The sequence below is a fragment of the Malus sylvestris genome, chromosome 10 (assembly GCF_916048215.2).
Source record: "Malus sylvestris chromosome 10, drMalSylv7.2, whole genome shotgun sequence".
Lineage (NCBI taxonomy): Eukaryota > Viridiplantae > Streptophyta > Magnoliopsida > Rosales > Rosaceae > Malus > Malus sylvestris.
This window is the reverse complement of record NC_062269.1, coordinates 8,472,541-8,494,460: the sequence shown is the minus strand read 5'-3', so window position 1 is coordinate 8,494,460 and position 21,920 is coordinate 8,472,541. Positions and strand designations below refer to the sequence as shown.

Sequence of the window (21,920 nt, the reverse complement as noted above, 5' to 3'; positions counted from 1 at the left end):
CCTGTGGTCTAAGTCTGTTAGGATTTAAACCCATGTAGTCTAAGTCTGTTAGAATTTATGCCCTTCTGTTAAATAATGTTGACGTGGCTGCCACATATATGCCACGTGGCTGCCAAATGTGGTAAAAAAAAAACCCAGAAGCTCCCCCCGCCCTCCGCCCGTTCCCCCCCCCCCCCCGGACTTCTTCTTCTTCTTCTTCCCGCCGGAGACCAGCTCCCCCCCTGCCGGAGCCCTCTCCCCGCGCAACCCTCCTCCCTCTCCTTCTTCCTTCTTCTTCTTCTTCCCGCCGGTCTCCCCGCGCGACTCCTCCCTTTCCCTCTTCCTTCTTCTTCTTCTTACCGCCGGAGACCAACTCCCCCCCTCGCCGGAGCCCTCTCCCCGCGCGACCCTCATCTCTCTCCCTTTTCCTTCTTCTTCTTCTTCTTCTTGCAGATCTGGTTTTTTGTTTTTTTTTTTGTAAAAATTCAGGTTTTTTTTTAAAAAAATTAAAAATTATTATTTTTGCCACGTGGCAAACATTTGGCAGCCACGTGGCATATATGTGGCAACCACGTCAACATTATTTAACAGAAGGGCATAAATCCTAACAGATTTAGACCACAGGGGTTTAAATCCGAATTTTTTTTACCACAGGGGCTATCATCCGAATACCTTATGACCACGGAACTATTTATCCGATTAGGCCAAAAAAAAAAGAAAAAAGTGTAATTATCAGTTCCATAACCTATTTCTTTTCTCAACCTATGTGATACCTGCATCCACACTACATCATTGCCTCAAAAAGCCAACTAAACGTGTCTAGAGAATCAATGTAATACGTATTTTGTTAGGGACAGTCACCAACCATGCCACCGTAAACATGTCTAGAGAATCATTGCCTCAAAAAGCCGACTAAACTTGGCCTTGTATTAATGGCCTGGAACACCACTGTAGCGGCAAAAGGGAAAAGAAAAGTTTGGAACTGCAGTAAGTCCAAAATTCAGAAGAAAATAAACAGTGAAAAAATGAAGGAAACATTTGCGCAGGTGGAAGAATAATGCTTCTTAAGCATACATTGTTTTCTATACACGGCAAAGTAATATTTTATATATGATAGGAACCCTCAAAGCTCAATCACAACATTTTGCTGCTTGCTTTAAAAAAAGAAAGCAACATCATCCCTTCTGCATCTCAAACTCCCAAATGTGCACATTTCTTTTTTCCCCATCTTTGTCCTTTTGTTATTTTACAGGACTCAAATGGAGAGCGACACAAACAACATATCGATATACTCTTTTACACAGTTACTTACATACGACCAAACTAATTAAAGAATCGCACCCGCCATTTCACATAAAACAGAATGTTCATAAAAGCCTGCAAAATAGAAAAGAAGAAAAGAAAATGAGGATCGCCCTTGTGAAAAATGACTGACTACACATCGAATACTGCAAATTGATCCATGCAACTAATTGATCTAAGAATAAGAAAATTGTATTACCTTCGTTTGGGGGCTAAAAGAGTGTCACGAAGTAAATGCAAAAAGCCTATCTGAAATCTTTGTACGACAAATTGGGCACTCAGAACATGCAAGTGAACAAGATTTACATACTGCAAAAGGTACACCAGAGTTACTGCTAGAAACGATGAGTATATAGGGTTGAATTGACACTTTTGTTACGCAACTTCAGAATGACTTACAGCAAAAATGCCGGCAAGGGAGAAGAATTGCTGCAGTTGGTGATTCAAAACATACTTTACACAAATGGGAATTGGCATCTCCGTTTCCCTGGTGTTTGAGCTCCTTCTCCTTCATCTCTTTCATTCGAGCCTGGAAACATAAAAGTGGGTATGTTACACATAGCTTTCAATGACAACATTTGTAGGATTACAAAGACTCCTCTACTTCAAACCTCACTACTTGACGATAATTCATTAATCTTTAAATCTTTATCTTCTTATGTGTCCACATGTTTTTCATGGAAAAAAAAATGGTTGACCCCACACAAATACGTATATGATGACATCTTGAATTCATTGAAAGATCTGTAGATAGTATAGCCAACATATGGTGAGAATAGAACCATTTGGATTGAGCCAAGCTTTTTAAGTGGACACAATCTCTATGCAAATATGTTTATAAACCAAACCTATGACCTAAGAAAGTCAACGCCACAAAAATTATACTACTTGACTCTTCTTTTTCATGTCTTCAAAGCCATTCAAACATAACTGAGCTTTAGTCTCATTGGTTTTACAAAACGAAATGAACCTTAAAACAGAACCAATTGCCTTTTAATGTCTCCAATCCAAATCGTAGAGGAATACCAAAACAATCCTAGAACATTTATGTTAAAAGAGAATGCAGGTAATCAGGTTACCTTAAGGCGAAGAACAAGAGGTTCTTCCTTACGACTTTCATCATCAGCAGATTTTGGAGCATCCAAAACTTGTCTCTCTATGTGGGCACTCTCATTCACAGTTGCTTTTAGACCATTACTATTTTCCATCACATCATTGTGCCTTTCTTCTGTGTGTGTCTCGGGGATAGACCCGCCCTCTTTCTTTAATTTGGCGACCAACACCCACATGTTTGCTAAATCATTCTCTAGAGCTTCCTCCCTCTTCTTTGCATCTTCAACCTTTTTCCTGTACTCCTCTTCTATAAATTCCTTTTCAGCAAGGGCAGCCTCAAGAGCTGCCTCTCGCTGTTTCCTTGCTTGGAGTTCCATCTTTAAATCATCCGAATCATGATTCCATGCCTCAAAGTCATCAGAACGACCAGATAGCCTCCCTTTCCTCCCACCTCTTGGTCCATCATTGTACTTCCGGTTAATGCCATTAACGGGTTGCATGGCAGAACTTCTAGAATTGGCTAACTCCCGAGCAGCCAACAATTCTTTTTCTAGTTTTGCATTCTGCAATGAGAGCTTTGTCACTTCACCAGCTAAATTCTTCAACTCAACAGCAGCAGCAGATGCCAGTTCCTTTGCATAAGAAGCTTCTTCGGCCAGTTTTTGATTCTGCACATGTAACCCACTACTCTCCTCCGAGAAATGCACGTGCTCCAGCTTTAGTTTTTCATTCTCAATCTCCTATGAGAAGGAACAAAAGCATCAATTAGTTCGATGTATAGGATGAAAACAACGTCTTACATTGCCACAACAATATTCAAGCACACAAGAAAGAAAAATCCTAATACTAACCAATTCTTTTTTCGGTACAAATAGAAACCAATTCATATGAAAGTAAAAAAAAAAGAAAATATAAATAAACAAAGCTATGGATTTCGTCATTCTAAATAATAAATAGATATAAATTCCATTGTCAAGTAATGACGACAGAGAAACTATAACTTCTATAAAAGCTCACATGACCCAAGAACAATAAACTAAAACAAAAGAGGGAGTGCTAGTCAAGAGTCTCAAGACTATGGCAATATACTTGAAACCAAGGTACTCGCTAGCATTTACTAATCCATCAAGTGTTATGGATTGATAAGGCAGAAAGTTTCAGTAATCACCTGAGACTGAATTTTCTTTTGCAACTCCTCAACATACTCTTCAGATGCACAGTGCTCGGAAGATGGTGATGATCTTTCACCAGATACTGAAGCCAGACGCCGCTCTAACTGATCCACTTTTTCTTGCAACTCCATGTTCTCTGCACACTGCAAATACACAGAAAGCTCAGCAATATAACAAAGGATATAAAATCCTGCACTGATACAAAACAAAGCTTAAAAGGAATCAGCTGAATGGAAGAAAAAGTTAACGAAAGATAATTCTCCAAAGGAACTAGGGAAGGCATTCTAACCTTATTTTGCAATTGCTCCTGGAGAATACGATTGTCTGCTGATTTTATCTGCATGAAAGGTACACTTCAAAGATGAGTTCCATGACAATTAGAATGTACTGAGCAAATGTTACAGCCCCAAACACAGTTAATAGCTAAAGCAATAGGAGAACTTTAGAAATCAAACATTGCCCATTTTGTGTCCATGAAAAACAGATAAATAAAGCATGCACTCACTTCCAATTCAAATCCCTTCTCATTGCACTGGGTCGTCAGTCTCTGAACTGTCTGTTGCAGAAATCAGAAGTAATTAAAACAACATTGTACTACTTATGAACAATAATAATTAAGATGATGAGAACGCAAAACTACCTGCTGCATCTCAACCATAGATGCATTAGCAATTGAAGCCTCACCACTTTCGTTAATGCGCTGTTCCAAAATTCTCATTTGCCTTCTCTTTTCATGGATATCACGTTCCAAGTTCTCAATCTGTAAGCATGGATTGTTAATCAGGATCATTTAAGTAAACATACTTCAGCTGCTGCTCAAATGAATCTGTAAACTGTTAAACTATTTAGGATTTTGAGTGCTAAATGGCGTTCATGAACTAGACAGGCCTGTAAATTTTACATTATTGCTTGTAAAAACTGATTAGATTCAAATGAACATGATCTCATTTATCACCAGAATACCACAGTAAGATGGATCCAAATGACAAACTCCACTGATATGTTCAATTAGTTCCAAATGCCAATTAATATTGTGTTAAATACGCCCCATCCAACATTCAACTAACAAGTGCAAGCCACTGTCTCTTCTTTTTTGTTAACCAAGCTTTCACAACATTCTGGAGACAAAATTAGGACTTCTAAATATGCAGAATATGATTAATAAGAATAGAATTTATACTTGAGTTTTTGAGCTTTCAGGGTCATCTACAGACTGCTCCACCAATCGTTTCAAGGAGCTGGTGCCAAGTGCAATCTCTCCAGCAAGCATCTTAACTTGCTCAACCAGCAGGTCTATGTGATCTGACATTGTCATCCCTCCCTAAAGTATATTAAAATAAGCAATCATAATTACATCATAATATTGAAGGATAAATACTTTAATGAAAAAAAAATTAATATTTGAGCCAACAAATGAATTCATACTGAAGTGTCTATGTAAATTATATATAGAACTTGCCCAAAGGCAATTATTACTTACCACAAGTCTGTTAATAAGAAATAATAGTCATTATGTGGCAAAATCAAATAGTAGATACAAGAAACTTCATGGCACATCCTGATTTGATAAATGAATGAGTGAGTTCTGAACAAGAAAAGTATTTGAAGGAAGAATGGAAAGAACTCTGGAAAATAGACAAGATCTATCCTCATGGATCCTATTTGAAACTTCCTATAAGTGTATGCTTGTATAAGCATGCGTAAGCCCATATACATATATTTGCTGCACGCAAGCTCGAACATGTGGGAAAGAAGCAAGTTCCACTTCCCTCTTCCTCAGACAGTTGGCCCGAGAAATGTTTTGCAAAATTAATTTAGCCAAAAAACTAAACTTCTCCCTCATACTGATTTCAAAATATTATTACCAAGACTTGAAATAGAAATCAAATGTATTTGTGATAGTTCAACAAATGCATCCTTATACACTGAAATGGAAGTGGAACAGAACAAAAATATACTAAAATTAGTTACCATCGGAACTCTTGAACCACTGATAAGTTCACCCGCTTGAGTTGAATCTGTAATTGTACTGCCAGCTGGGGAGAGCTCTTCATTCCTCCTGCTGGAAGATCTCTTGTGTCTAAAATCATAAGCCATATCTGATGGACCAGCAGATGCAGATGATGGTGACTCCTTTTGGTTCTCACCTTCTAGAAGCAAGGGTCCATCTCGCACTACTTCCATTTTCTGCCATAAAAAAAGCCACAACAAAATGTAAACATTGTACGATGCTTTCCACACCAGAAAACAAGTACGAAAGATCAAATTTGCCAACACTATAAACCTTTTAAGAGAATATTAAGTAGAAAGGGAAAAAACATAAAGTTAACATTAAAAACATAAAGCTAAGAAACCACACAGTAACATGAAACATACATCCTTGTCTGCATAACTTGCAAAACAAAACTAATTTCTCAAACTTTCAAGTTTTCAACAGAGTTTCTCCTCATGGTGACTTGTCAACATCAAGCTCAAACAACTAACGTCAAAGAAAGGAGAAGAAAACAGCACAGACCATATACAACTTAAATGGGTAAGGAACTCACATCATCCTCACCAACAGAAAAACTGCGTTGGTGGCTGGGAATATCACCTAATCCAGGAATTGTATTTTTTGAAGAAACAAGGATAAGCTTCGTCAGCCTCTGGATTCTACTCATAAGAGCAGCCTTCGCTTCCTCTTCCTCCTCCAATCTTGATTGCATTTTAAATTGACCTTCTTCCAACTATTTCCAAACCAAAACAATCACATGTAAATCTTATTAGTAAAACTCATTACTAAGCCAAAACAATTTATTTCAGTTTAGGAACAAAACCTTTTGCTTTAAGCTGATAATCTCCTCATGACTTATGCCAACAAGCATCCCCTTCCTTAGCTGATCAAGTTCTGTTTTCAGGACCGAAATCTCTCTTTGATACTTCTTAATCAATGACTTTTCATCAATAATCTGCTAGAAATAATTTCAAAGAAAAGCCAAAGGGCAGAATAGTGAGCCTTAAGTGTTTAATGTTGAGTAGTGCCTTAACACTGTATTCATGCCATGAGTTGTTGCACACCTTATTACGCGATGCATAGATTTCTACTCGCTTTGCCCTGCTTGCAAACTTCAATGTATTATGAGTTTCCTCCATGCTACTTGATGCAGGAGTCACCGTGCAAATAAGCTGGGAAAACATGTGCAAGGAAAGAAAAAAAAGTAAATAAATACATAAATAAATATAAAAAGCAAAGTTATGATAGTTTTAACTTTTTTAACCGCACAATTTTTTCAAAATAATTGATTCGAAAGCAAATTTCACAGCAAATGGGCTAACAACGGTAGTGTTGGAACTCACCGAAACATGTCCATGCCCACCTAACGAGGATTGTAAAAGGCGGGTAAGCTTAGAATCTCGATATGGAACATGGGATGCCTTTCCCTCACTCAGCTTTCCAATTACCTTCATTGCAACCATAACATCAAGTTAAGAACTAAATATCATATTGCTTTTCTGTTCATTAGAAACTTCAACACGATTTATAAAAATTGTAGCCACTTTGTTTTCTAAAACAAAAAGAGTGACCACTAAACAAAAAAGAAATATGAAGTTCCGTTCAGCTAAAAGTGAAAAGTGCATTAGCATCATGTTGCAGAAAAAGTTGTCACCATATACATTCTTTCATATGGCTAGAACAGTGTGCATGAAGGCTTTGCTTAGGCTTAGGAACATAGATAACACTAATTATGCAGTTAATGTTATTTAATCAAATTGTAAGGCACTTACAGTTCCAAGAGTTAGAAGACTCTTGTTTATGTATGATCCTTCCTTTCTTCTTAGTCCAGTTGTTTCGGTTTTCGAGCTCTCAGATCCAGCTAGATCAATTAAATTCTAAAGAAAACAAACAAAATAATAATAAGTGAAAAATTATGTATGAAACTAAAGAATCTAATAGTTGGGAGGACAATTCATTTGAACCATACAAGTTGAGAGAAGATCACTCCGTCATACTCATCACCATGGGCACTGCTTTCAATCATCTGCAAATGCATCCGAGTTAAATATGATTAGCAGGAATGTTTCACAAAAGTCAGAATTTCATGTGCTTACATAAAGAAACAGAAAAATACCGACACAAAGAAATTTGACAAAGAAAAGTAGGAAATAACAAAAACAACAGTCTAAATATTCATACATTTATCTCAAAACCTTGTACTGCCCAGGCAAATATTATATTGACGAATGAACTTGAAAAAATTGTGCTGCGTTCCATAAGGAATACCAAGGCTGAAACAAGTAACAACATACCTCTGCATTTCATTTTTTTCTATAAATTGACTTAAATGTTGCAGTGTTTAATTGATGCATATCTAAGTGTGTTCAGAATTTGGTCCCTCAACATTGATAAAAGATAGAACATTACATACAGATTGAGTAATTAGAAACTTAACAAAATCAAGGAAGTGTGTTATAAAGAAGGTTTACCAGTGTAAATATGGTGTGACTTCGACTACTCAACAGATTAAAATTGTTTGATCCAACATGACGATGCTCTGCCATTGCCATGCATCGGTTAAAAATGCAGTCAATAAATCATTTTTAACCTAATAAAACTGGCAGAAACAGAAAAGCTAAATATGTCATCCCTGCAAGTACCTTCTCCAGCAGCAATAAAAGAAAGTGCATGCCCAGGAGACAAAACAACTTCTTCTTTTATACCCTCAACATAAGTACCCTGAAATTTCAAGGATACGAACACAAAGAAATGATAAACCCAGCAAAAACTAAATGTGCTTTATACAAGATAAAAATATTACAATATAAGTAGGAATCTTTCAAAGAGGTCGCACTTGGTGCGATGGCAAGTGCCTTCGCCCATGAGCGGTAGGTCTCGGGTTCGAGACTTGGGAGCAGCCTCTCCATAAATGGGGGTAAGGCTAGCCGACATTCACCTCTCCCAGACCCTGCGTAAAGCGGGAGCCTTGTGCACTGGGTACGACCTTTTTTATAAGTAGGAATCTTTCAGAGGCCCTAAAAATAAAACAAAATAGATACTGTTAAATCAGGAAGGCCATTAGAAGATGAATTACAAACCTGTGAATCTTCTCTAACACGCAAATTTTGACCTGTTGGATCAAGCAAGTCATTTATCACCTGATACCAGATGCAGAAATAGCACCTTATATCAATACAAATAAGAATATTGAATATAAAAGAAAAAACTTTCACTCAGACAACAATAACTTCCAGGATAAAGGATAAAGGAAAAAACTAAACGGGATATCAAGAAACATCTGTCACATAAAAACTTAAGATCATGATGATGAAAATATATAAGTAAATGATGGTGGAAAGAAATCCCAGAGTTTAAAATATTTGGAAATATCTTCAAAACACAGAGGAATGAGAGATACATTATACCAAGGAAAAGCTGAGCTAACATATAATCTCAAACCCTAAAATGTGACTGCCAATGCCTATAGCTCTACTGACCTCGTTGTAGATCTCAAGATATGAGACGCGGAGTAAAAATTCCCTTCCTGGGGTCTGAAATGTGAATGCAGCTATGAGTTAGTCATCAAACAGGAAACTCAAGTCTTTTCTTGTGTTTGTACGACAGAAACAGAAAATATAGCTTCCATGAGTATGCAAGGAAAAGCATGTATACTATTGGCAAGGTAAGATACAATATGACCTAAATTAGTTCCAGAAACTAGTATATAGAACTCTGGTCTGTTAAGTACTACATCAGTGCAATAAATATACACCTTGATGCTGAAAGACAGACAGGATATGCAATAATAAGCACTTAGAAGTAAATTATCATGATAACATTGCTGAAAAAAACATATCACATCTGGACTAAAAAAAGGTCGTACCCAGTGCACAAGGCTCCCGCTTTACGCAGGGTGTGGGAGAGGTGAATGTCGGCTAGCCTTACCCCCATTTATGGAGAGGCTGCTCCCAAGTCTCGAACCCGAGACCTACCGCTCATGGGCAAAAGGCACTTGCCATTGCACCAAGTGCGACCTCTATATCACATCTGGACTAGCATGTTTAAAATCCAATTATTAAAATAGATGCAACATTGATGTGATTCACGAGGTAATACTAAGAAACCAGTGTGGGAATGAAGGGAGGGATTGGATTAGTGGCTGTACAAAAATAAATTTTTACTCTAGGTGAATGTACAAAAGAAAAAATGGCAAGACATATCCTGGCATAATGTTAAACCGAAGGAAGGGGAGGAATAAAGAAAAACTAAGATTTAAGTGTCATACTTCAGAACTACAAAATTCTTAGGGGCACTTACATCTTGGATAATACTGAAGACATCTTTTATCGCCAATGGTATGATACCTGGAGCGTTTTGATCACCCTGTGTAGATTAGAAATGAGTCAACACAACACTAAGGGAACACAAACAAGCAATACAAAGTATAGCAAAAAACTTCATAAAGAACAAAAGTAGGGCACAACACAAACGTATGATGAAAATTATGGATGAACAAAACTAAGTTCAAAAGATCGTGTTCTGGCAGAATCTATAGTGATCTTGCCAGACAGAACCTATGATTAGGGACTTAGGACACATAACAATGTTCCAGAGTAAACAAGTTAACCATAACTGTATGTCAGTGCATGAAAAGTTGTTCATCTACATTTCGGCTAAGCACAAACCAAACTTAGGACTTACCCAACTGCACCTTAAAAACTTTAATCGTTTATGGCTTCATTAAATCGTTAATAGCTTCCTTAAACTAGACACTGGTAGTTATTTAGATGGGTGCCACCAGGGGTGTTTGGGCTTGCTCAAATAAATAGATCAAAATGACTCTGGATAACTTGATGATCAATCGAATCGTGCCTGAGAGTGCATCTCTTTATATATTTGTAAGAACGCAGAAAGGAATCTAAGTCATCTACCTACACTCTGTCCATCTATCGTGTAGCACAGGAGCTTTTGGGGGTTTGGAGTCAATTAGGTATGTCAGGCCCAGGTCTTGTTTTGAGGTACTATATGGTAGAAATGTAAAAAACAATAAAGCTGTTTGGAGACGGGCTCCTTTAAGTTTTATGTGGTTCTTGTGACTTGAGACATGAAGAGCTTCTGAAGGAGTGGAGCGCTCCATTATTTAGATGGCTTTTTGAGTGATCGGCTTGTCGTTTTAGTTTACCAGATATGCATTTATGTTAAATTTCTGTCCTTCAGCCCTTTAACAAAGTTCTTTTACATTATGTATTAATGTGTGTTGAATCTAAAGGGGCAGAGGGGATACAAGTTCTGGTGCAGGATTCTTTTTGGAATTAAACGAAGATAGTTTTGTAAAGGGTTGATAAAGATAAGACAGCACAACCAACAGCACCCATTTGTTATCAGGTTCTCATGACCACTCTTGCGCTTCCCGCTAACAATCTACAATCAAATACAAGGTTTTCAAGGTATGTAACTCCTTTACCGTGAACAACTAGAATCAATCTTAGATAGGTGCTAACAAGGTCTGTGTAGACGTTGGATTAATGAGCACATGGCCATCAAATTCCAACATCAAAAAATCCTTGTAATGGAGAAAGAAAACAGATAAAACATTCACGTTGAAAACAACCACTTGCATTATGGTGTAATAAGTTCCATAAAAGCAGTTTCTCATTAATCATTAGACATTTATATTTTCAGGGCCATGGAAGGCAAGATTAAATCCAGTCTCCTAGTGTGGAATCAAAGAGACAGAGTGTAAACATTGGTCATCATAACCTTTTCTGAACAACTCACAAACGGAGCTTTACTGAAAAAGCAAGCCAACATGATCTTTCGATATGCGTAAACTTTCAGTAGCAAAATCCCAAGAAAAGAAAGTGGAACTTACATGCATAGTGTGTGTCTTTCCACTACTTGTCACACCATAAGCAAAAACAGTACCTGCATTTTCAATACTCAAGCCGTAAGAAATGGAAAATTAACAAGAAAATTGAACGTAACTTACTTAATTTATCTGTTTTCAACTTCAACTAAAGCTAATAGAATTTCCACCACCATCGACGTTTCATTATATCAGTTATACATATTCTTACAGAAACAATATCAACGTTTCTCATTAGGCATTAACGAATTCTCCATTTGTAGTCTACAAGAGAAGTACGTCATACCATTGACACCTTCCATGGCAGCTTTGACAACAGGTTTAGCAGCAACTTCGTACACCTCTTGCGAATTGGCATGCTGTCCAAAAACTCTATCTGCCACAGCAAAACCATCCCCAAATCCAATCAGTTTTCAATACCCTGTAACTACGTTAAACGCAGATTAATTCCGACACATTTTCTTTTGCATTTTCCATAAACTAACCGAAATCGAAATTAACTCCACACCAAAATTTCCAAATTCAAAATTACAATATATACTAACTAATACATTACCAAATGCATAGGCTGTAGCTGGATTATACTCATTCCTCACAATCTTATCGCCGTCTGCGTACCAAGTGACCTCATCCCCTCTCTGAAACTCCCTCTCGCTGCAACCAAAACCCCCAAAAAACGAGATCAATTCAATCACATTACCTCAAAACCAACCCTAGAATCCAACATTTCAAAATCCTCCAATCTGAGAGCTCATAGATCTGATCCAATACGCTCAGATCTACCATCATTTACCTCAGCGGCCGAAACCGAATCGTCACCGATATGCTATCCCCACCCTTGGGCGCCTCGAGCATCTCCGCCAAAAGCTCCTCGGACGCGAACCCGACGGGCGAGCGAGCACTGTAACCCCCCGACCCGTACTGCATTGAATCGGAGCGGCCGTGGCTCGGCGTCACGGATCGGGACCCGAGCCCACCTCCAGAGTTGTAGAACGACGAGGCCGAGGTCGAGCAGGAGCGCGGAATCATCCGACCGTTGATCAACGAAGAAGATGAAGAGGTCGAGGAGTAGGGACTGGATGGCTTCCGGTAGGAGAAAGGAGAGCTGCTGCGGGCTCGTGAGGACGAGGCCATCCAGCTGAGTCAACTCGGACAGTGACTCCGTGAGAGAGATTTGAAAAAATGCAGCGAATAAAAAAAACAAAAAAAATGGGAGAAGCAAGAAGGAGAAGTAAAAGAAGAGCAAAGAGGAAGAGAATATGTCAGAGCGGTCACATGGCTCGCGAACCGAAAGCGACGAGCATTGTTTTCCCCCTTTTTTTATTTATTTAATAATTATTTAAAATGAATCAAATATTTCTGCTACTATTTTCCTCCAGTGTGCGACTAGAGAGAGAAACAATGGGAGCTAGAGAGAGAGAGAGTTTCGTCTTCTTAAAGGCAAAGTGAGAGTTGCAGAGACAGAGAGAGAGAGGGACGAGTAACCTGTGAGAGGTGAGAGGTGAGAGGTGAGAGGTGAGAGAGTGAGAACGACGGTAGTGGATGAAAAAATAAAATTTGAAAAAAAATAGATAATTAATTACTGTGGTGACGTGGCGAGGTGGTTTAAATTAGCAGGAGGGCAGCCGCGCGTATTATGAATTAAAAACGGGACTTTGAAAAATAAAATACGCTGCGAATGAGCGGGAAAATAACAGCGGCCCGCCGATTAGGACAAGTTTATATAGAGGCCAAAATTAATATTATTGTTAATTATTTTGTTTTTGTCTGTTTGTAATTGCGATGTAAATAAATTATTAGGGCGTCACTTAGTTATATGGTCTACTAGTATTCTTCTTCATTTATAAGTGAGATGTTTTAAATTAAATTCTCACCAAAGACGAATTTGAACCTCGTTTGTTCAAGAAAAATATATTATTGGGGCATCTCTAATAAAAGATGTAAAATACCTTAATACTAACGTTTCATATTTATGACTGGCCAGAACACTCCATGGCAAAATGTAAAATATTCTTCTTCGCTGGAAAAATTATAATAAAAATACAAATTTGCATCTTTTTTTTACATTTTTTGGAGGTGGCTTGCGCAATCAAAAGACAAAACAATAAATGGAATCCTAAATTTATATTTCTCCTATTGGAATAGAATTAACATTTATACCTCCCGAAAATGTAAAATCATATATAAACTTTATATTTCTCAATTGAAGATGCTCTTATAACTTTAGGAGATGAAGGTCGAACCCCAATGCAAAGAGATGGACACTGCTCTAACCAATTCGTCAAACTTACATGCACATGTGGGTCTTTAAATTTTTGTTACCATGTGGGTTCTTTTTTTCTCGTTTTTTTCCTTTTTTTGGAAGAAGTTACCATATAGGTTCTTAACTTCATGTTATTGTGTGGGTTTTTAGCTTTGCGTTACTTGTGAGAAAAGTGAATATTCTTTTTATCTTTATATTGACTTCAATGATTTGTGCTAGCTTGTGCAACATGTAAGTGTTTGGTGTCATCGTAGTCGTTAATGTTCAATGACTTCAAGAGTCAATTATTACGACGTAGCATGAGTTTTAGTGCGAATATTATTAGCAAGTTATAATAAGTACGCAAAATTGGTGTCAACACAATCCTTTTATGTTTAGCGTCACTCTTTTAACAAAATATTAGCAGCGGGATATGATGAGTTTATTTAGGTTGTTGAAAGAACATGGCTCAATGCCTAATCTGTCTATTCAATTAATTTAATTGGTTTTTTGGTGTAATGATTTTTACTAAATTAGATGGTTAATGTAAGTGGTTGTAACTAATGTTTGCCATATTTGACTCTAATAAAAATATGTATCCAGAGAAATTTAAATATAAATTTAAAATGAATTGAATGTTAAGTTGACTATCTAGCTAGATTTAATGGGGTTTGTAGTACTGAATTGCACCTGAGATGCTTTTATAAAAAGTGGGTATAAAAAGAAAACTGAGCTTAAAAATGTGTTTGGTAAACACTTAAAAACAGCTTATTTTCACAATTTTGAATGAAAAAAAAACTAAAAACGTTAAGCAGCAAAAATGAGCTTATTCTCACAGCATAGTAGAAGCAGTTTTTTTTCAAAACACAGCAATATCAAACTAGCCTATATTATACTCCATGAAAGCTAAAACTTGTGGCCAATTAAAAGGTTTAAAAAATTAGGCGTGGGGAATTTAGGTAGAACGACGTGTTTCAGTGTATATACTTATGCTTGACAACAATGCCTTAAAAACAACATAAAAGAAGTTTTAACGCCGTCCTCTATTGTTTTCCTCTTTTTTATTTTATTTTTTATGCATTGAATTACTTAAATATGAAAAATCAGACTTGTTCTACAAAGATTCATTTCTCTCCGACCAACACCAATCATTGGGGAGATATCTAACAAAAAATTGTAGTTGGAGTAAAAAATAAATAAATAAAAAAAAAAAACCTTTGTCGATTGGCGAAAAAAAAAACTTTGTAGAATCGTTTATTATTAGAGGATTGATTTTAGCACATCTTTTCTTAGTTTATCACACACTTTTCTTTATTTAAGACCATCAGCGTAAATAAGTCAAACAGAATCAACAATTGAAATAACAAGAGAGTTTAAGAGGTTAAAAAGAGAGTGTAAAAATCACTTTGCTTTATTAGGTTATAAATAAATAAAGGTTAAGAACTTAAGAGAACAAATCAGTTTTATATGTTATCGGTGAATAAATTGAGAAATGAAATGAGTTGGGCGGGTTAAAAAACGGTATACTTGGTATAAGTCGAATTTTGTGAGTCATTATTGAGTTTAGTCTAGTTTGTTGGGTCAGATCCATTCACTAATTGTCGACTTTAGCTTTTTCATTTTCTATTTATTAAATTATGATAAATGTCATTTCTTATTTATAGGTTTATCTTTTACTCAATTTTAGGGTTAAATACAAAAATTAAATATTGTGTCTCCTTTTTCTTGTTTCTAATACTCTATCACAAGTTAACTGTGTTAACTAATTTATGTTGCTGGTATTATGTATGTCAAAAAATATACTATTATGAATTTATATATGTTGCTGCTATTTTCATGAAATTGGTGCTTTCATATATGCTCGATTTAATTCTCGAAAAAGGCTCTCACAATTACTTTCAGACTTTTCTATTACATAAATTTCTCACATGCTCCTAGCCACTGAACTTTTTAAAAAGGTATTTGATTAGCTTTGGAGGAAAGAATACGATGGTGGAAAATTTTGAAACCATGACGAACGGGACGCCCTATGTTCAAGGATACGAATCGGAGGACAGAGACCATGTGGAGCAAAAAATAACCACAAAAATCCACAAGGCGACGCATAGACTTTTGCCTAAGAAAGACAAGATTGCCCTCATTACATGGGCAAACTTCTCAGATACGCCCACGCACAGCTCATCATCCTTGGAAGTTCAAGCAACTAACTATGACTGCTCAAAGCTACCCTGCTCGTGGCAAGAAAAAGTCAAAGACATTAGATATAGAATTAATTACTAAATCCTACATTTAATACACTCTCAATTGAAGACAAACCCTATCAAGTAAGTAATCTCAATCACATTTATTCTAGAATATCTTCACAATTATTCCAAGATTTATTTACACAATATCTTGGGAATATTCCCCCAAAACCTACACTAAAAATTGGCCACTTTCCCTATAAATACCTTATTTATCCACAAAAAAAAAAAACAAGTGAAACTTTTCTATACATAGATTATGCTAAACATTCACTCTTCTCAGAGAGACTAACTTAGCATCAGAGATCCATTTGTCAAGCCCCCCAACTCATCATGGGTGCGTGAGCCTTTTGATCTTTGATTAAAGGTGTTGATTGTCTTGCAAGTGCATTTTTGTCAAGACTGAAAACGGTGAAAATTTGTATCAACAACCATGACATAACCCCATGCTGCTGCTCCTTGTGGCTCAACACAACAGCCCATGAAAACGATGAAAATTTGTATCGACAACCACCCCGTGAAGTTCCAATCAAATCTAAGTGTTATGTGCCGTTGTCATCAATCCCATGAATTTCTTCGGGATGGTCTAAACCATCCCATGAAGTTCTAATCAAATCTAAGTTATTTGTGCCACTACGGTCATAGCATTGTTGTTATAAGGTTTTGTCCACTGTAACGAGGCCATTGAAGACCTAGTCCCTATAGAAAGGCTATCAGGAAGAAGATCGTCGAGTCGTCGTCTGAGTAGCCCAATAGTGTCGGCATTGTCTTGTAAAAAGCAACCAAGAACAACCTCAAAATTTTGTGCAACCTCAAAATTCTGTGCACCAAGTAATAGAATATGGTTCTCTACAAGCAACAAGGCAATGATGTTTCCATCGTTTCGTTGCTCCCATAAACATGCATGAACCTACAGTGGATGAAGACAAAAAAAAAATAAAAACTCGTCCCCATCGTCCGTAATTGCACCGGCTCAATGTTAAAGAACAAAAAATGGTCTGCCTAGTAAAGAAACCCCAAAGACGATCAACAAATAAGAACAAAGATGAAGCAAGCAGTCAACCTACATGAAAATATTTGGGTGCCAAACCCGTGCAAATCTTGGATGCCAAATTCATCTAGTGGAAAGCTTAAAATAAGCTTCGTCTCTTCTCACGGCTACTGACAATTTGTAGAAGAGAAGACTATACATATAAGGAGTGCGCTAAGGCTTCTCAGCGATGCAATGTGCACCAAAAATGGTAAATTTTGCGGTCCAAGTTAGTAGCAGCAAAAGGAAGATATGCAGGGATTTTCAGTTCCCTCCTTCCGCACACTGTTGGTCGTCTTACGAGTGTTTAAAGAAAGCAGCAAGTCCCTCAATTTCCTTCCGTAGCAGAGTGATTATCATCACAATTTTCTGGTGCCCACAGAACTACAGCTGTGAATTTCTTTAAAAAGCAACATTAGAGTCCTCGTTCTCTCAAGTTCACACATGGTGGAAAAAGCCATCTCAATGACTTAGTTTTTAAAAGAAACAAGTTGTTGGGCTGCCATATTTTAATTTATAAGAATTCCATTATTTCTTATAAGTTTGTTTGATGCCAGACAAAAAAATATATAAAAATGGAGAAAGGAAAAAGCTACAGCAAGAGAGGGAAACAAAAGCTCTTCCAAAACTTTCCACTCACATGGGCATTATGAGCATGGCCCCATTGATTGAATATGGTGCATGAAACAAGTAAATATGGAGACAAAATGACAAAGGGTACAAAACAAAATTTGCCCTTTGATGTCTCTACAGCATGGAGACAGAGAGCCTACAAAGCTAATCCTACAAAGTCAAATGACAATTGGAAGACTAGGCTCAAGCTCATGGTGTACCAAAATTGGTGCAGTTGCTGTCCATGTTCCACCTGCTTAATAGAGCACTCATCAAGTATTCTACAAGCACCAAGATGAAGCAAAGAAGAAACGATAGTCAACATTATCAATCTCTTGTGGCAGCTACTCTACGACACCAAGGATTGAAAAAGATCATTATTTCATGAATAAATAATATGGCGATGACTCACGAAATTTACATGCAAATAGAAGTTCATGTTAGTCTCACAAGAAAACAAAGACATGCAACAACTCTCATTGACTTCATAAAATTCTAAAAGCTTTGCCACATCCTCAAATAGATAGCAGAAGATAGTTGTCTTCCTAATTCCATGAAAAAGTCCTATTTGGACTTGGAAAGATCAAGAAGAAAAAAAGTTTGCTGTCAAATTTCCCAAGTCCATGATTTTTTGGCCTTATCAAATAGCTTAGGCCAAAATAAATGGGCAAAAACCCAACAGTATGATGACGAGACATTGAGTCCAACCAATACGGAGATAACGTGGACGGTGCCAAATTCATGCACAAAAATTATCCAAATACCGTGGATGTGAAGCATCTCAAAGTACCAAACTCGTTGGACTCACCACCTCAAATTGGTGAAGCTCATTCCATGTATCAAATACCAAGTGGCACGAAGCCACATCAAATCCCAAATGGTACAAAGTCGAAGAAAAGTCTCAAATGGCATGAAGCCATGTCAAAATTCAAATGGCACAAAGTCACGTCAAATCAAATGGCACAAAGCCGCTTCAAATGGCATGAAGACATATCAAATATCAAATGGCACGAAGCTGTGTTTCGCTCCAATGGCTCAAAGTCCTTGCCCGCACGAGCTAAAACTGTACAAAGCATCAAATGCTCCAATGGCTCAAAGTCCTCGCCCGCACTAGCTAAAACTACATAAGGCATCAAATGTGCTTTGCCCGCATGAGCTGAAACTGTACAAGACATCAAACCCCAACAAATACATAAGGAACTATGAGTGACTTGATGGGTACATAGGCAATCTAGAGCTCAACCTAGGTGCAACCGCAAAATCAAATAAACACCCAAATCCCCAAGTCACGATTTATTTATATTGGAATCAGAGGGTTTTTCCTTTTAACGAAGGATTGTGATTAATAGAGACATAGTCTAGAATGGGTTGAACTCGAATTAATAAAACCCTCTTTAGAAAAATGAACGAGGGTGAAATTGTGTCGAGTTAATTATTTGTTTACATATTGTGTACAATTTTTGCTCAACAACAAGTTAATTGTATTTTATCAACATATGGTATAGATATCATATACGATGACATGTAATTTTTGTTTAAACTATTTTCCACAAAAGTAGTTAGATTTTCATATTTAACCGTTTAAATAAAGATGCATAAATCAAGAAATTTAATTAAAGTTGAAAAATAGGGAACTAGACTAAATCCAACAACAACTCAAATTTTTTGCCCTAAATCCAAGTACCCCCTCTAAAAAACCCTTACAAATGCAATAAGAAGGATCGACCCACTGTTATTTTGAAAATTTATGTAGGGGGTGTGATATCCACACACCTCATTTTACTTCTCACACACCTTTTTAATTTTCAACCGTCGGATCGGATAATTGAAGAAGATCAATGGACATAAATTATTAAGGGGTGTGTGAGAAGTAAAATGGGGTGTGTGGATAGTACACCCCTTTATGTATAGTTCATTGGATCACTAAAACATTTATTTTTTAGTTTTACAAATATATTTGTGGAGTAAAAAATAATATGAAAATTCCTGAAACTAACATGTGGATTTTTACTAAGAATGTCCTTATTAAATTGGCGAGACCCACATCAATATCATTGGAGGCCAACCTTATCAAGCTCTTCTGCCAATGACAAGGAGAAAATTTAAAGGTATTAAAGATAGGACTAATTACTAAATCATATTTTTATACTATCCTAATAGAAGGTCAACTCTATCAAATAAGGAATCACAATCAAATACAATTAAGGATTCCACAAGATAATTCCAAGAGATTGTTTATTGAATAATATCTTGGGATAATTCTTTTCTCATCGATCCTACGAATGACTCACCTAGGCCAATCGTATGTCGATATGTCAGGGCAAAATCCTACAAATGTGGCGGGGCCTAGCTTTATAAATACCTACCTCCACCAATTTGTGGTAAGCTTTTGATACGTAATTAAGCCCTAAAATCTCTCTCTTTTCTGAAAACTTACTTGGGCATTAGATATTCATTGGCTAACCCCCTTATGGGAACACATGGCTTTGGTAGTTGATTAAAGGTGTTTATTTGTTTTGTGGGTACAATTTTTTCAAGACTAAAGATGGTGAGAATTTGTTTGGTCTAGTAGAAAGCAAACAAATGTTTGGAAATCTCAACCCGAATTTGAACTCACATCGGGTTACCGGTTCTGTTTTGACGTACCATTTTAGAGTCAAAGTACATTACTGTCTCATGTGGTGTTGGACTGCATGGGGAGGGGATTAGTCTACCATCAACGTGGGTATTGGAGTTGTCTTAAACCCATTTTTGTAGCATTGAATATTATATAACAACTTCATATTAATTAAACAATAAAATGGCAAGTTTTATGCATTCCTGAGTTTGACTTTCTATTATGGAGATGATATACAATTGATAACCTCGACTATTGTTTAACTATTGGCATAAAAACAAAAAGAGTATGATTGAATTTAAATAAAAAGTTTATTCTTTTAGCATGGCACACTCTTTATTCTCCTTGATTAAAAAAAAAAAAGAATATGAAGAAACTAAGAACAAATAAAAACATGTTAAACTTGGCTAAACACATTTTTCATTTTTTTTTTATATCGAAGGGTTTCGAACCATAACGTACTTCTACACATTCTCATACCCATCTTCACCACTAGGCTAACGTCAATGACTTAACACTTCAAAATACTTGTCTTGCACTTTACATTTCATTAATTCTTTTGTCATGAAAGAATACAAGAATACTATTTTTAAGTGTGTTTTGCAAGTTAGTATTACAAAACATAATCGACAATGGTGGAACTACCATTCTTCATTTGGGTGGAGTCGCATTTTTATTTTGTTATTCAAAAATAGTCTTTTGAGGCAAGCAATGAATTGTCTTAGTGGTTAAAGTATTCCTCTTTAATTCATTGCACACTGAGTTTAACCCCTCTTAGACCTACTCAAACTCTTGGAGTAAAACTTAAATTTTAGGTTCTAAACCTACTCCAACTTGTTCCAACCCTTGGACCAAATATGAGTTTTAACCCAAAATTTATTTCTGGGGTAAATTTAGCCTAAAATTTCCCCTTGGGTTAGTGCGCTGACCCACCATATACGTACACCTAATATTTTTTTTTTTAAATTTAACTCAGAAGGTTTAGAGAAGAAAAACTGTTTTTAGGTCAAAACCTAAATTTTCTAGATTAAAGATTGTAGATTTTAACCAAAGAGTTGAAAATAATTTTAATATAAAATATCACTCTTATTAAAAAAGAAAAAAAAGAAAAAAAAAGACAATTCAATAAAAAGGCCTTGTGCTTCTTTCATTCTCTGGGTCAGGTTAAATCATACATAATTACATATTCTGGTACGATGCAAGAGTACAAGGAAAGAATTCAAAATAATTTGGCACTCATTTGCTCTTGGAGGGCTTGAAATTGCCAAAACCAATATAAATATAGGGATGTGTTATCCACACACCCTATTTTACTTCTTATACACCCCTTGATAATATCTATCCGTTGATCTTCTTCAATTCATCCGATCCGACGGTCAAAAAATTAAAAAAATGTGTGAGAAGTAAAATAGAGTGTGAGGATATTACACCCTTAAATATAATGCATTTGCAAAATCTTTTTGTTTCTGGTGTTTGTGTGGTCCCGTCTTTAGAGGTGTTTGAGTGGAGGGACCTTGAGGAGAAGAGAAGCTAGCTAAACTAAGCTGTCCTGTCGCCCTCACCCTCACCTTTCCCCACTTTTTTCTCTGACGTTCTTCAAATGCCTCCCTCACTCACGTGCAGTTGGGGCCTTTTGCTCACGTGGGCTCCATTGTTTCTTATTTATTTATTTTCTTCCCCTTTTTGTTGTTTTCACTTTTCAGCATAAAAATATCAATCTAAATCGGATCAATGTATAGCTTAAACAAGAAGATCCCCACGTCCAATCTCATTGTGTCATGTCATCCAATCCTATACAAGATAATTGTACTCGCCAAATCGAAGAACTT

At 36.6% G+C, this 21,920-nt stretch overlaps 1 protein-coding gene across 2 annotated transcripts; it reads right to left on the bottom strand.

The window, feature by feature from the left end:
- Positions 1 to 1,026: 1,026 nt before the first annotated feature.
- On the bottom strand, positions 1,027 to 12,864 carry LOC126584775 (kinesin-like protein KIN-7D, mitochondrial). 2 transcript variants are annotated; one of them, XM_050249113.1, is made up of 25 exons: positions 12,141 to 12,864; positions 11,904 to 12,001; positions 11,634 to 11,723; positions 11,354 to 11,406; positions 9,799 to 9,864; positions 8,979 to 9,032; positions 8,580 to 8,639; positions 8,142 to 8,220; positions 7,971 to 8,038; positions 7,469 to 7,525; positions 7,272 to 7,376; positions 6,843 to 6,947; positions 6,564 to 6,671; positions 6,323 to 6,457; positions 6,053 to 6,232; positions 5,478 to 5,693; positions 4,687 to 4,827; positions 4,147 to 4,266; positions 4,012 to 4,062; positions 3,796 to 3,843; positions 3,503 to 3,649; positions 2,361 to 3,074; positions 1,681 to 1,810; positions 1,481 to 1,590; positions 1,027 to 1,356 (listed from the first exon to the last, which is right to left on the bottom strand). In XM_050249113.1, exons 1-24 carry the CDS (start codon positions 12,479 to 12,481, stop codon positions 1,505 to 1,507), a joined length of 3,252 nt encoding a protein of 1,083 aa, XP_050105070.1. In that variant the 5' UTR covers positions 12,482 to 12,864; the 3' UTR covers positions 1,027 to 1,356; positions 1,481 to 1,504. The 2 variants fall into 2 exon arrangements, with proteins under 2 accessions (XP_050105070.1, XP_050105071.1); XM_050249114.1 differs by having other exon boundaries at positions 6,323 to 6,454; positions 12,141 to 12,863.
- Between the last annotated feature and the right edge of the window lie 9,056 nt (positions 12,865 to 21,920).

Coding starts and splice junctions, on each gene's coding strand:
- LOC126584775 (XM_050249113.1), bottom strand. CDS start 12,481: ATGGCCTCGTCCTCACGAGCCCGCAGCAGCTCTCCTTTCTCCTACCGG. Junction 9,865..11,353: donor GAAAGACACACACTATGCAT/GTAAGTTCCACT, acceptor TAATCTACACAG/GGTGATCAAAACGCTCCAGG. Junction 3,075..3,502: donor AAAAGAAAATTCAGTCTCAG/GTGATTACTGAA, acceptor TCCTTCTCATAG/GAGATTGAGAATGAAAAACT.